Raw genomic sequence first — 15634 nt, 5'->3', positions numbered from 1 at the left:
ATTTGCATGGAATATCTTTTTCCATCCCCTCACTTTCAGTCTATATGTTTCATTAGGTCTGAAGTGGGTCTCTTGTAGACAGCATATATACAGGTCTTGTTTCTGTATCCATTCAGCCAGTCTGTGTCTTTTGGTTGGTGCATTTAATCCATTTACATTTAAGGTAATTATCAATATGTATGTTCCTATTACCATTTTCATACTTGTTTTGTTTTGTTTATGTAGGACTTTTCCTTCTCTTGTGATTCCCGCCTAGAGAAGTTCCTTTAGCATTTGTTGTAAAGCTGGTTTGGTGGTGCTGAATTCTCTTAGGTTTTGCTTGTCTGAAAAGGTTTTAATTTCTCTGTGCAATCTGAATGAGATCCTTGCTGGGTAGAGTCATCTTGGTTGTTGGTTTTTCCCTTTCATCACTTTAAATATGTCCTGCCACTCCCTTCTGACTTGCAGAGTTTCTGCTGTAAGATCAGCTCTTAACCTTATAAGGATTCCTTTGTATGTTATTTGTTGTTTTTCTCTTGCTGCTTTTAATATTTTTTCTTTGTATTTAATTTTTGATCATTTGATTAATATGTGTCTTGGCATGTTTCTCCTTGTATTTATCCTGTATGGGACTCTCTGCACTTCCTGGACTTGATTGACTATTTCCTTTCCCATATTAAGGAAGTTTTTAACTATGGTCTCTTCAAATATTTTCTCAGTCTCTTTCTTTTTCCTCTTCTGGGACCCCTATAATTCGAATGTTGGTGTGTTTAATGTTGTCCAGAGGTCTCTCAGACTGTCCTCCATTCTTTTCATTCTTTTTTCTTTATTCTGCTCTGTGGCAATTATTTCCACTCTTTTATCTTCCAGGGCACTTATCTGTTCTTCTGCCTCAGTTATTCTGCTATTGATTCCTTCTAGAGAAATTTTGATTTCATTTATTGTGGTGTTCATCATTGTTTGTTTGCTCTTTAGTTCTTCTAGGTCCTTGTTAAATGGTTCTTGTATTTTCTCCATTCTGTTTCCAAGATTTTGGATCATCTTTACTCTCATTACTCTGAATTCTTTTTCAGGTAGACTGCCTATCTCCTGTTCATTTGTTTGATCTGGTGGGTTTTTACTTTGCTCCTTCATCTACTGTGTATTTCTCTGTCTTCTCATTTTTCTTAACTTACTGTGTTTGGGGTCTCCTTTTTGCAGGCTGCACGTTTGTAGTTCCTGTTGTTTTTGGTGTCTGACCCCAGTGGCTAAGGTTGGTTCAGTGGGTTGTGCAGGCTTCGTTGTGGAGGGGACTAGTGCCTGTGTTCTGGTGGATGAAGTTGAATCTTGTCTTTTTGGTGGGCAGGACCACATCTGGTGGTGTGTTTTGGGGTGTCTGTGAACTCAGTATGATTTTAGGAGGCATCTCTGCTAATGGGTGGGGTTCCCATCTTGCTAGTTGTTTGGCATGGGATGTCCAACACTGGAGTTTGCTGGTCGTTGATTGGAGCTGGGTCTTAGCATTGAGACGGAGATCTCTGGGAGAGCTCTCGCTGATTGGTATTATGTGGGGCCAGGAGGCCTCTGGTGGACCAATGTCCTGAACTTGGCTCTCACACCTCAGAGGGTCAGGCCTGACACCTGGTCGGAGCACCAAGACCCTGTGAGCCACACGTCTGGAGTGCCTTCAGAGTTGGAGAAGCTGGCCTGCAGTGTCTCTCCTTCTGTGCTGCACGTTAGAATCACCTGCTTCTTCCTTGTTTTGCCCCAAAGGTAGTGTTCCACAGAGAAAAACAATAGCCTTGAAAACAGTCACAGCTCTGAGATGGCTTTTTTTCCCTTTGTGCTTAGTCGGGTTTCCCTTGCTCACAGGGAGCCACATGCAGAGGCATTGCATCCGGCTCTTCCGACCAGAGTTCCTAGTGCAGACTGGCTGCCACCAACACTTCAGCTCAGGCGAGCCATGTGCAGAAGTGAAGCAAAGGACACTGCATCCAAGATGGCAGCCAGGGACTGTGTCTTACCATTAAATTTGTAAACACACATTTTTACTTCAGGATTAATCCCTTTCCTTCCTTTTGTTAGATTCAATTTTCTTAGCTCATTCTTAGCATGTGATTTTTAAAAGTCATACATTCTATTTATTTTCTTCTAGAAGTTACACTTATCCTTTTAAATCACATATTTAAACATTTTTATGTAATAGCTAGGGTTAAAGAATATTAATATCATTTCACAGAAAATGTTAAAATCTTTAACATATTTTCACATACTCCCAACAAATCTCCTACCTCCGATTTAGAAATTGCCTAAAAATTTTATTTCCAATTGAAAAGTAATATTTTTTAATCATAAATAAGTGGCATAAATAGTTGCCTACATTTAATTGTAAATTTTATTATTTCTCAACTCTTACTTATATCCCATATTGTCTTGGATGTTTTTTCTTAACGCAGCTGGAAGACATTTGTGAGTAATTCTTTCAGAAAGTATCTGTGGGTGGCAAATTTCCTGAATCATTGCATGCTGAAATATTCCTTATTTTGTTATCTCATTTGAAATATATACATCCGTGTTCTCTCATCACAGATCAGTAGTAATGATTCTGGGTTTTGTTTGAAATGCAGACTTATTAAAAGGTCCTGAGCATAAGAGCGACATGATATGACTTAAGGATGAAACGGATCTTCCTACTTGCTCTCTCTAGAATAGACTACAAGGGGTTGAATGTAGGAACAAGGAGACTTGTTGGGAGTCTATGGAAGCAATCCTAGCAAAAGGTGGTAGTGACAGACCAGGATGGTAGTGGTAAAGGGAATGAGAAGTGATCAGATTCTGAATGTATTTTAAATATGTTTCAAAAAATCATTTGGATTTCCTGACAGATTGGAAGAAGAACATGAGAAACAAGAGTAGTCAAAGATAACTTCAGGGTATTTGACCTATTTAACTCAACCTGATGACAAGTGCAGACTTGCCATCAGCTAAGAGGCCAAAGGGCTTGATGAGCTGTTTGGAGTGGAAGATCAGGAGTTTGATTTGGGGCATGTTGAGTTTGAGATATCTTTTACCTTCCAAATGAAGATGTTGTGTAACCATAATTCATAGTCTACAATTTTCAGTTTATTTCTTTCTCTTTTTTTAGGCAAATAAGGTATTTTATTATTAAATTTTTAAATTATTTTTAACTTAATTTTTATTAGAGTATAGTTGCTTTACCATGTTTTGTTGTTTTTGCTGTACAGCAAAATGAATCAGCTATACATATACAACATCCCCTCTTTTTTGGATTTCCTTCCCATTTAGGTCACCACAGTGCATTAAGTAGAGTTCCCTGTGCTATATAGTATGTTCTCATTAGTTGTCTATTTTATACCTAGTATCAATAGTGTATATGTGTCAATCCCAATCTCCCAGATCCTCCCACCCCACCCCTTTCTCCCTTGGTATCCATACATTTGTTCTCTATGTCTGTGTCTCTATTTCTGCTTTGCAAAGAAGATCATCTATACCATTTTTCTAAATTCCATATATATGCATTAATATGATATTTGTTTTTCTGACTTACTTTGGTCTGTATGACACTCTCTAGGTCTATCAACATCTCTATAAATGACCAGTTTTGTTCCTTTTTATGGCTGAGTAATATTCCATTGTATATATGTACCACATCTTCTTCATCCATTTCTCTGTTGATGGACATTTAGGTTGCTTCCATGTCCTAGCTATTGTAAATAGTGCTGCAGTGAACACTGGGGTACATGTGTCTTTTCAAAGTATGGTTTTCTCTGGATATATGCCCAGGAGTGGGATTGCTGGATCATATGGTTACTCTATTTTTAGTTTTTTAAGGAAACTCCATACTGTTCCGCATAGTGGCTGTACCAATTTACATTCCCACAAACAGTGCCAGAGAGTTCCCTTTTTCCACACCCTCTCCAGCATTTATTATTTGTAGACTTTTTGATGATGGTCATTCTGACTGGTATGAGGTGAAACCTAATTGTAGTTTGATTTGCATTTCTCTAGTAATTAACAGCATTGAGCATTTTTTTCATGTGCCTATTGGCCATCTGTATGTCTTCATTGGAGAATGACTATTTAGATTTTCTGTGCATTTTTTGATTGGGTTGTTTGTTTGTTTGTTTTATTGAGCTGTATGTGTTGTTTGTATATTTTGGAACTCAATCCCTTCTCTATCACATAGTTTGCAAATATTTTCTCCCATTCCGTAGGTTATCTTTTCATTTTGTTTATGGTTTCCTTTGTTGTGCAAAAGCTTTTAAGTTTAATTAGGAGCCATTTGTTTATTTTTGTTTTTATTTCCATTATTCTAGGAGACAAATCCAAAAAAATATTGCTGCAGTTTATATCAAAGAGTGTTCTGCCTATGTTTTCCACTAAGCTTTTTATAGTGTCTGGCCTTACATTTAGGTCTTTAATCCATTTTGAGTTTATTTTTGTGTAGGTGTTAGGGAGTGTTCTAATTTCATTCTTTTACATGTAACTGTCCAGTTTTCCCAGCACCACTTATTGAAGAGACTATCTTTTCTCCATTGTTTTGTATATTCTTGCCTCCTTTGCCGTAGATTTTAATTGCCCATAAGTGTGTGGGTTTATTTCTGGGCTTTCTATCCTGTTCCATTGGTCTGTTTCTGTTTTTTGTGCCAGTACCATACAGTTTTGATGACTATAGTTTTGTAGTATAGTCTGAGTCTGTAGTATAGATTCCTCCAGCTCCATTCTTCTTTTTCAAGATTGCTTTGGCTATTCAGGGTCTTTTGTATTTCCATACAAATTTTAAAAATTTTGTTCTAGTTCTGTGAAAAATGCCATTGGGCATTTGATAGGGGTTGCATTGGATCTATAGATAGCCTTGGTTATTATGGTCATTTTAACCATATTGATTCTTCCAATCCAAGAACACAGTATATCTTTCCATCTGTTTGTGTCCTCTTCAGTTTCTTTCATCAGTGTCTTATAGTTTTTGGAGTATAGGTTTTTTGCCTCCTTAGATAGGTTTATTCCTAGGTATTTTATTCTTTTTGATGCAATAGTAAGTGGGATTGTTTACTTAATTTCTCTTTCTGCTATTTCATTTTTAGTGTATAGAAGTGCAACAGATTTCTGTGTATTAATTTTGTATCCTACAACTTTACCAGATTAACTGATGAGGTCTAGTAGTTTTCTGGTAGTATCGTTAGGATTTTCTATGTATAGTACCATGTCATGTGCAAACCATGACAGTTTTACTACTTCTTTTCCAATTTGCATTTCTTTTCTTTAAAAGAGATCAAGAATTAAAGAAAATAATGAAGCAACTTGAGTATAGAATTCATCCAGCTTTATTTTTTCAAAACTTTTATCCTCACTTTCATACAATTTGACAGTAACTAATCTTTATTGTCAAACCTAGATATTTCAACTTTTTTCCCTAGCAACAACTTTCTTTGGACATTCATATATTGTAAGTGTACATAACATTTAGTTAAAATAGTTACAATAATCTGTATAAATAGAATAAATGGATTTGGGAGCAAATATTACTGAATCCTGGTAAGCAATAAGATGCTGATGTATACATAAATGCACAAGCAGCTTAGGGTGTAGTATTTAGGATGTGGGTATTCAAGGGCCAGTAAGTTTTATAGCAAGAGTGCAGTGTTTCAGCTAGTACAGTGAGTCACTTAGCTGGTAGTCAATTAAGATAGTACCTATTGTGCTATAAAATTGCCCTAAAAAGAGATTTTGCCATATTACTCTCCAATTAATAGCATTGAGAATGACTGTTTCTCCAAACCGTCATCAACTCTTGGTATTATCAAGCATTTTAATCTTTGGTTTGGATGGAAATATCTAATTTTTAATTTTATACATCTTTAATCATGAAGGAAGCTGAACAATTTTCAAATGTTTATTGGATATTTATATATGACTACTTTGTACAAAATATATTCTAGGATATATTGCTATTACATTTGTTACATGGGCAATTTAGAATCAGTTCATTTTTTAAAATTTCATTTGCACAATCAGTATCCTAAGCACTTGTTGACTTTAACTAATATTAGCTCAGTTGTCACCTGCTGTTCTTTGCTTTTTTTTTTAGGAATTATTTGGAACTTGTTGCAAAATCCATTCAAGATTGGATCATAAAAGAAGAAGCTGTATATCAGGAAGCTAACATGGCTGAGGAAATCAGTAGGACCAAGAATGAGCTGGAAATAAAATCTGCTGGTACCAAAATTTCTTCTACTAGCAAAATTTATTCTATTAAAAAAATCTAAAAATAAGTAACCAGTTGAACTTATACATAAGTCCAAAGACATTCTATTTATTAATTTAATCAAGACAGTGAACATTTCAGGATTAAAAAGAGTTATCCACAAAATTTCTGAGACTCTTCACTTTCCCTAAAAAATAGAATAGCTGCATTCTAAATATGATGAAAATATTTGTTGTATATTGATTGATACTTGTCTTATATTGACCATACTTCCTGCCAGATCTGAAAGACTCAATCTATTCAGATCCAGTGTGATGCTGAGAAATGCCAAATGTCTTTATTTTGCTGGGATTGATAGGTTCACCTATCTAAGTTTTGTTGGCAATATGTGAGTTAGATTCAGAGTCAGTATGTCTCCGTAAGAATCATTATGGCTTCCAAAGTGAGATTAAAACAAGACCTTCCTTGGAAGAGTAAACAAAATAGTCCTGAGACTAACTGGGAGTTAGAATTTAAAAACGAAGGAAAAATGGATTATTGGGGGCCTGTGACATGGACTCTACAGGATGTTGGATCAATAGATATTTTCATTTTTGTTGTCAATTTTCTTGGCTTTGATGCTGTCAGTCAGAGAGAAGAGGGTGAGAAAAAGAGGAAGGATACTTGATAAATAAGTGAAACGTTGAGGTAATTCATCTGGAAAGTAAAGATATTTCACTGGGTTCGTACAAAGGAAATGAGCTCTGTGTGAATGATACTCATTGTTTCTGATAACCAAGTTGAGAGTGATTTCCTATAAAGAAGCAAAACTATATAATTTCCAAAGTTTTTGCAACCACTATAAACTACCAAAGCCAATTTGCTTGGCTTGATTCTAAAATAAAACTTGGAAAACCAAGTCAAAGATGAAGCATTCACCTTTCACCAAAATGGTTACATAATCCATCCATCAACTCAGCTTTCCTCCTGATGAGGTGCAGCAGGACAGCACTAGGTAATTGGAATACTCGATGGGACTATCTAAAAAGACAGGTAGGGCTGCCCTCTCACAATCGTGTCCAGGCCATACTTTACTGTTAGTAGCAAAAATTGTGGGTTGACTGCCTTTTCTTTATTCTGCTTCTGAGCAGAACCAAAAGCTTAATAATTATCTGGGTGTCTATGGACCAAATTCAGAAAATGGTTTATTTGGAATTGGGATTGGAATACACCTGGTAGGTATTGCATTCAGTTTGAGGCCTCTCAAGTCAGGACAGATGTAAATCTTCACAACAGAATAACTATGATGGCAAGAGGAGGGCTTCAGTATAGAAAGAAAAGTTAAATTTTTTCTGTGTGGTCTTAAGGGGTTAAATTAGGATTAATTAGGTTAAAACTCTAGTGAGAGAGAGTCCAGTTCACTAAAAGCTTCAAAATCTCAACACTTTGAGAATGGAATGTACTGCCTCTACAGATGGTGAGTTGTTCATCCCTAAAAGAGCTCATTTCCACTTCAGATGTCCACTCTAGAGATGGCAAAAAAAGAATTCAGAGATGAGTGAATGGGGATCCCCTACAAGCCAGACGCTTGGTCCTTCTATGAAACCTTATTTTAGAGAGTTTTACTAAGAAGTTTAATTTTCTCTGATTATAGGTAACAAAGAAATGAGCAAAACAGAGATATCAGATCAAGAAAAAGAAAAAGAGAAGGAAAAGATTCCTTTTATTTTAGAAGGCTCTCTCAAGGTAATCCAAGGAAAGACAAATGACACTGACAAATCACAAGTTCAAAGTTATTTTGTGCTAGTTTGTGTGGTATAACAGGAAATGATCTTTTTGCTAAACTTGAAATGACAGTCTCTCCACCAAGCTGTCTCCTCCATCAGATGATAAGCCTTTAGGAAACTATGCCAAAATCCAGGGCAGTGCTTTGTTCATAGTTGGTAAACTCTCTGCATCTGCTGCAGGAAGTTGTTTTTGTTGGCATTTTTATTGGAATTTTTAATTACAAAAGTAATACATGCTTTTATAAGAAATCAAACTTAACCTGGCTGTCCTAAGACCCTAAAGTCAGAAATATTAATGATTTGGCATGTTCTATGCTTATACAAGCATGCATGCACAAATATAAGAGAGTATTCATGTTTGGTTTTGGTTTAGGTTTGGTATGTTTCTTTTTAACTCTGCTACATGCTTTTTTCTCTTGGCAACACATCATGAATATCACTTCCGGACAATATCTAGAGATCTAACTTATTTTCATAGCATTATATTAGTCTATGATTTGGATGTACCTTAATTTATTAAACAATTTCCTTAGTAATAAATACCACTTTTTTCTATTTATACAGAAATATTTAACTTTTATGTAGTCAAATCAATCATCTTCGGCCAAAATTTAAAAGACACAATGCCAGATTTTGTCAAGGATGTGAAGTAAAGTAAATTCTCATACACTGCTGATTGAAGTATAAGTTGGTACTTCCACTTTGGAAAATTGGACATACATACTAAAGTTAAGCATATGATTTCTCTTTAACCAAATAGTTTCACTCCTAAGTATATACCTAATATACTTATGCATGCATGTGTTCACCAAGACACATGGACACAGTTTTCCTTGCAGCATTATTTTTAATTCTCCCAAACTGGAAACAATTCAAAGATTCATCAGTAGAATGTCTAGAATGGTTAATGTAATGAAATACTATGCAGCTCTGGAAATAAATGACATATAGCTACACACAGAAATATGGATGAATCTCACACACATGTTAAGCAAAAGAAGAGAAAGTTAAAAGACTATATACCTTATGTAGGATTTCGTTTACTTAAGTTTTTAAATAGGCAAAGTTAAACTAATGTATTAAAAATTAGGATGATATTTGCCTTTGGGACAGTACAAGTGGATGGTAATTGAGGAGAAGCGTGAGAAGGGCTTCTGGGGAGCTGGAGGTCGTCTGTTTCTTGACCTGGTGGTAGTTTTACAGGAGCACTTACTTGGTGGTAGTTCATTCAGCTGTTCACTTAGGATTTGTGCTCTTTTTGTATGTACGTTACAGCTTGTCGAAAAAAGTGTTTTAAAAATCTATCATTTTTTTTTTAATGGTTTTAGGGCTTCTGTGTTTTTGGTTCCATCAGGTTGATTCCACCTTGAGTTTGTATGTTAATTTTCCTTCACTCTCTTAGAATATTTTCATAGATATCCTTTTTATATTCAGAGATCTAATCTATCTGAAATACATGTTTTGTAGCATAATGTAAGGGTCTTTTTCTCTGCCCAGATGGACTGTCATTTTACTAGTACTATTTAATTAAATGTAATATTACTCCCCACCCCTTAAACAAATTGGAATATTGATATGTCACATATTAGGTACCCATTTTTTAATCCATTTTTATAGATCCCTATAAAATGATAAGAGATATCCTGAACTCTTCTGAACACTACAGTGTCTACTGAGTGTTTGTGTCCTTCAAAATTCACATGTTGAAAACCTAATCCCAATGTGATGGTATTTTGAACCATTTTTGAATGCTGTATTCTGTTTCAGTTAATTATTCTTATACAAGTACCATACTATTTTAATTACAGTAGCTTTGTTGTAAGCTTATAGACTGTGTAGGCAGGAGCTGATTTTCCCACCTCCATCAGTATGCAATAACCCTCAAAAGAGCATTGGTTAAGACTGGTGAGCCTCCCTGGCTTCTTGGTATTAATGGTAAAGATAGTTACATGGCAAATCTTTAAGTTTATTATTATTTGCTGCTTAATCTTAGTAAATTTTTTAAGTATCTGTTGGTATTGAGACTAATATCTATTGGTTTTTTTTCCCCTTTATTTAGGAGATATATTGAATTATGGAGATTGATTTAACAATATGAATAACATTTGTATTTCTAAAAAAAAATTATCTTCAGCATTTCCTAAAGTTTAGTCCTTATCCCACAAAACCACATATGCCATAATTGCCTAGGTATCTCTGGGGGGAGGAGAGACTTAAAATATATGTGTTTTTACTCCATTCTAACTGATCTCTGGGAATAGAACCTAGGAATTTTAATTTTTAGTTAAGCTCCTGGGTCCATCTTTATGTACATTATTGATGAAAAATTATAGCACCATTTTTTTCATGGAATGTTATTATTTTAATAATATTTTAATTAATATTTTAATATTTAATTATTTTAATAACTTACTCTGTTCTGATAGTATTTTATCTAGAATTTTTGTGTCTATGATGAATGAAATGATAGGCTTTTGTGTTGTTCTTAACAAGCATTACTATTGAGGTTACATTGGCTTCTTTTTTGGGGGAGGAGGTGCTGCACCTCATGGTATATGGAACTTCCCTGAACAGGGATCAAACCCACGCCTCCTGTAGTGGAAGCATGGGATCTTAACCACCAAACCACCAGGGAAGCACCATGTGTTGGCTCTTTTTTTTAATTTAAGTATAGTTGATGTACAGTATTATATAAGTTACAGGTGTTCAATATAGTGATTCACAATTTTATAAAGACAGCAATGACTATTACAAAGGCAGCACCTAATCAAAAGATTGTGAAGCCTGTGGAGGTTTCTGCACCCCGAGTTGGTGGAAAGCACTAAGTTGGCAGATGAGATTTTCAAATAAAGATATGACTATAACTAAAAAAAAAATCACTACATTTATAGTTGTTACAAAATATTGGCTATATTCCCTGTGTTGTACAACAGATCCATGTAGTTTATTTTATACCTAATACTTCATACCTCTTAATCTCCTTCCCCTATATTGCCCCTCCCCCTCCCTCTCCCCACTGGCAACTACTAATCTGTTCTCTATATCTGTGAGTCTGTTTCTTTTTTTTATATTCACTAGTTTTTTTGTATGTTTTAGATTCTACGTGTAAGTGATATCATACTGTATTTGTCTTTCTCTGACTTATTTCACGTATCATAATACCCTCCAAGTCTATCCATGTTGCTGCAAATGGCAAAATTTAATTCTTTTTACGGCTGAGTAGTATTCCATTGTGTATATGTATATATATCACATCTACTTTAGCTGTTCATCTGTTGATGGACACTTAAGTTGCTTCCATATCTTGGCTATTGTAAATAATGCTGCTATGAAATTGGGGTGCATGTTGGCTTTTAAAATGAATTAAGGAAGCACAGCAAGGTTACTGTATGCAAGATTAACATAGAAAAAGAAATCACTGGAGTTCCTATTCACCAGCAATAACTGATTAGAAAATGTAACATAAAACCAATATCATTCACAACAGCAACAAAAACTATAAGGTGCCAAGAAAAATAAATTCATAAAAGATTTTTCTTTATGGAGAAAATTACAACATATTATTGAAGGACAATAAACACCTGAATAAGTGGGAAAATATACCATGGTCTGGATGAGAAGACTCAGTTTAGGATATGAAATATACTCATATACCTTTAAAAGTATATGCTCATACTTTCTTTTGTTTTGTTCGTTTATTTATTTATTTATTTATTTTTGGCTGCGTTGGGTCTTCGTTGCAGCCTGCAGGCTTCTCTAGTTGCGGCGAGCAGGGGCTACTCTTTGCGGTGTGCAGGCTTGTTGTTGCAGAGCAGGGCTCTAGGCATGCAGGCTTTAGCAGTTGCGGCACATGGGCTCAGTAGTTGTGGCTCACTGGCTCTAGCGCACAGGCTTAGTAGTTGTGGCGCACGGGCTTAGTTGTTCCACTGCACGTGGGATCTTCCCAGACCAGGAATCGAACCCGTGTCCCCTGCATTGGTAGGTGGATTCTTAACCACTGTGCCACCAGCAAAGTCCCGTGGGGCTTTTTTAAAATTGGTACGTTTTTCATATCTGTGCCAGGCTGACCTCTTCTAGATCCTGAGTCAGGTCAGCGCTGGTTTAGGTTTTGTTAGTTACATCAGTTGATTTTGTTTTCTGCTGTGTTCGGTGCACACACTTGACAGCCATCCACTTCTGCTCAGAGGTAAAGGGGTATTCAGCTTTTCTGATATAATCCTGTTGAAGTCCATCAAGACCCATCTTCACTACAAGAGCAACTAAGGCTCCTTCCGTTGGTTTCCCCATTAGCGTGTTGTTTCTAATTACAGCATCATTGCACACACAGCCCGCCTCAACAATTTTGCTAACAGATGGGTTATAGAATCCATGAACAACATCACCATCAACAATCACTTCCCCAAATGGATTGTAGCCAACTCCAGTAACCTCAGCACGCAGGCCATCTGAAGTAAATATGTGGGTAACAGTCATTTCATTCTTCATCAGGGTTCCAGTTTTATCTGAACAAATCATGTTACAGCAGCCCAGAGTTTCAACAATAGGTAGTTTTTTCACAATGGCCCTTTTCTTCACCATTCTCATAACACCAAGGGCTAGAGTCCCTGTGACCACAGTGGGAAATAGAAATATATTCCTATCAAAATTTCAGCAGTTTTTTAATGAACCTTGGAAAGCTGATTCTAAAATTAATAAAAACAAAGGGATAGGAGCTTTCTTTCAGATAGTATTTTACTGACAAATTCTCTTTATTTTTACCTTTCTGTGGCTTGATAATTTAAGTGTGTCTCTTGTAAACAGGGATTATAAACTAGATTTAAAAAAAAATTATACTGATGATTTTTCTTTTAGCAGAAGACTTGAATCCATTTATACCTATTCTAATAAACTATATATTAAGGTATATAGTTTATTTTCGATTTTCAATCTGTTTTCTATTTTCCTACCTTTTCTGTGGTCCTTTTTTCTTGTTTTCTTTTGTATGTTTTTTTTTCTTTTTTACTTGCAATCAATTTGATGATAGGGAACACTAATTTTAACTCTAAGTAAAATGCTATCCTCCCTCACCAGAAGAATTCTATTTTTCATATTTGTAGACTGTATTCTGGGGAAAAATTGTACTCAGTGAGTTGTCAATAAAATATTTGCAGAAATTACTTTTCTTGCTTGTTACATAAATACCTACACAATATCCTTGATATTGTCTTTTGACCCAAAAAGCCTAAATTATTTACTATCTGGCTCTTAATAGGAAAAGTTTATAATGTATACACTTTATTTCTATTCTTCTAGTGGTTGCTCTAGATTTTCAACTTGTATATATAATTTAATGAAGTCTCAATAAAATATCTTTCTTCCAGAACAATACAAGGAATTATTAAAACGGCTTCCTCTCTCCCAACCTGTGTTTAAGTTTTATCTTGATTTTTTTTGTTCCCACAAATTAGCCATTATTGTTGTCATTGCTTTATACAGTCAGTGCTATTGAGATTTAGCCCCATGCTTACCATTTGTTTTGTTGAGCATTTCTTCTCACATCTTCTATTTTGGGAGTATTTCCTTTAGAACTTCCTTTAGTGAGGGTTTGTTGCTATTGAACAGGTCTGAAAAATGGTTTTACTTTACCTTATTTATTAAACATAGTTTTAATTTATAAAATTCTTGGTTGACTTTTTTGTATCCTGTTAGTACTCTCAAGATTTTGTTCCACATTTTTCTCCCTGATGCTGTAGTTGTTAATATTGGGTTGGCCAAAATTTTGTTCAGGCTTTTCCATAAGATGTTATGGAACAGACTTTTTGGCCAATCCAATAAATTGATTGTCGATCTAACTTGTCATTCTTTTATAGACAGTTCATCTTTTCTCTCTAGCTGCTTTGAAAACATGCGGTGGTGTGCTGGTGTTTAGCATTAGCTCTCTAGGAAAAAAAATTCTGTATAGATAAATAGATAGATAGTTTATTCTAAATTTTACTGATGTATGTATAGCACACAATTTACAAATAATAAAATAGGTAATACTCTTTATTGTAAATTCCATTTAGCCAGTGGATTCTCACAGAATTGCTTTCATTGATTTTTACTAAGCTCTTACATCTTTAGCCAGCCTATAGTTGCAATTGACAAACAAGTGTAGTGCCACAATGAATGCTGATTGATATTTTCATTTACATGAGCAAGTAAGACAAAAGTGAGCAACAGAGGGATATGTCTCACTTATTCACCAATGCTATTAGCAACTTCTTTGCTGAATCAGGTAATAGTTTTTAAATACTCGAAGAATATTTCCTCAATTTTTTTTGTGCTAGTTACAGTGTAACAGCTCAAAACACAGCACACTGCATTATTAACATCTTCTCCATCATTTTTTAGAGTCTATGTAGTCAACGAGTAGTCAGTAAATCCCTGATTTGTAGCATTTGCTGATATCTGTAGTGTAAATACTCCCATCATGGCTGACTTCAAGCTACTGATAAGATGTCACTGTATGTGGAGTTGGAAACAATATGCAGTAGCACACTGTTATAATTCTACCATACAGATACAATTTACATAGATAACCCCGAGAGCATAGATCAGGGCTCCCCAACCCCCGGGCCGCTGACCACTACTGGTCCTCGGCCTGTTAGGAACTGGGCCGCTGTGAGAGCTGTGGGCGGGCGAGGGAGGGAAGCTTCATTTGCTGCTCCCTTTCACTCCCCATCGCTCACATTACTGCCTGAACCGTCACTCGCATTACCTCCTGAACCACCCCCCCACCCAGCCCTGTCCGTGGAAAAATTGTCTTCCACGGAACCGGTCCCTGGTGCCAAAAAGGCTGGGGACCGCTGGCATAAATCATAGTTAAATGTAACAAAGTAGTTAGGAAAGTGGTACGTTTTGAGTGTTTATTGCCTTTGTTTTTAATGGTATTTTATTGTGCATTGGTATCATTTGATTTTAATAATGGATGTGGTTAAAACTGACTCGCAAAATTCCTGAAAGTTTAACAATAAACTCTTCCAAGTCAATATGACCCAGGTCCAGCACATCACTATCATTTCCTGGGTTTGATTCACTGGTTAGTGTCTTTCATCAGCTCTGGAAATGTCTCATCCATTATCTGTTCAAATACTGCCTTTTCAAAACTCCTATTCCATTTCCAATAGGGCTTTCAAACTCACTGATTTTTGATACTCTCTTGTTTTTACTGATACTTTTGATGCCTCCTTTTCTTTCTTTAAGCATATTAAAATACTTATTTTATATTCTCTGATAATTCCAATATCTGCAGTCTTTGCAAGTATAATTTCAGAGTTTGTTTCTTCTTCAGGTTTTTGATTTCGGTTAGTTCCTCAGATTTTGTGATTTTCCTTTGTGAGCTCACATTTTGCCCACAATCTTTTCAGAATACTTTTAAGGTGATGTACATTTTGGCCACAAATCTATGTGAGGACAGGCTTGTGGTTAAGCGTTCTCAGGGCCAATTTCCTCCTGTCCTCTCTGCTCCTACTTTAACTCAGGGCCAGGGAAGCTGACTAGCTTTCATGATTTTACTCTATGGGGCAAGATTTTTTTCTAGTTCACTCAGTGAAGGTGTCATTTAAAAAAAATACCCGTGCTATTCACAGGTCTCTGATCTCCTGGGTTCTGGCTCTAGTCCCTATAACTCCCAAAACCCAAGTTCTTGGCTTCCAGGGATGGG

At 35.7% G+C, this 15634-nt stretch overlaps 1 protein-coding gene across 1 annotated transcript in view; it reads left to right on the top strand.

Moving 5' to 3' along the window:
* The window catches only part of SPAG17 (sperm associated antigen 17), a 221319-nt gene that overhangs the window by 111121 nt on the left and 94564 nt on the right, over window positions 1-15634 (top strand). The window contains 2 exon segments of the mRNA XM_024764900.1: window positions 6068-6258; window positions 7818-7909. Coding sequence (XP_024620668.1) covers window positions 6068-6258; window positions 7818-7909 — 283 coding nt within the window.

Source organism: Neophocaena asiaeorientalis, unplaced genomic scaffold (genome assembly GCF_003031525.2).
Source record: "Neophocaena asiaeorientalis asiaeorientalis breed wild unplaced genomic scaffold, Neophocaena_asiaeorientalis_V1.1 scaffold62, whole genome shotgun sequence".
NCBI lineage: Eukaryota > Metazoa > Chordata > Mammalia > Artiodactyla > Phocoenidae > Neophocaena > Neophocaena asiaeorientalis.
This window is presented reverse-complemented; position numbering and strand designations above follow the sequence as displayed.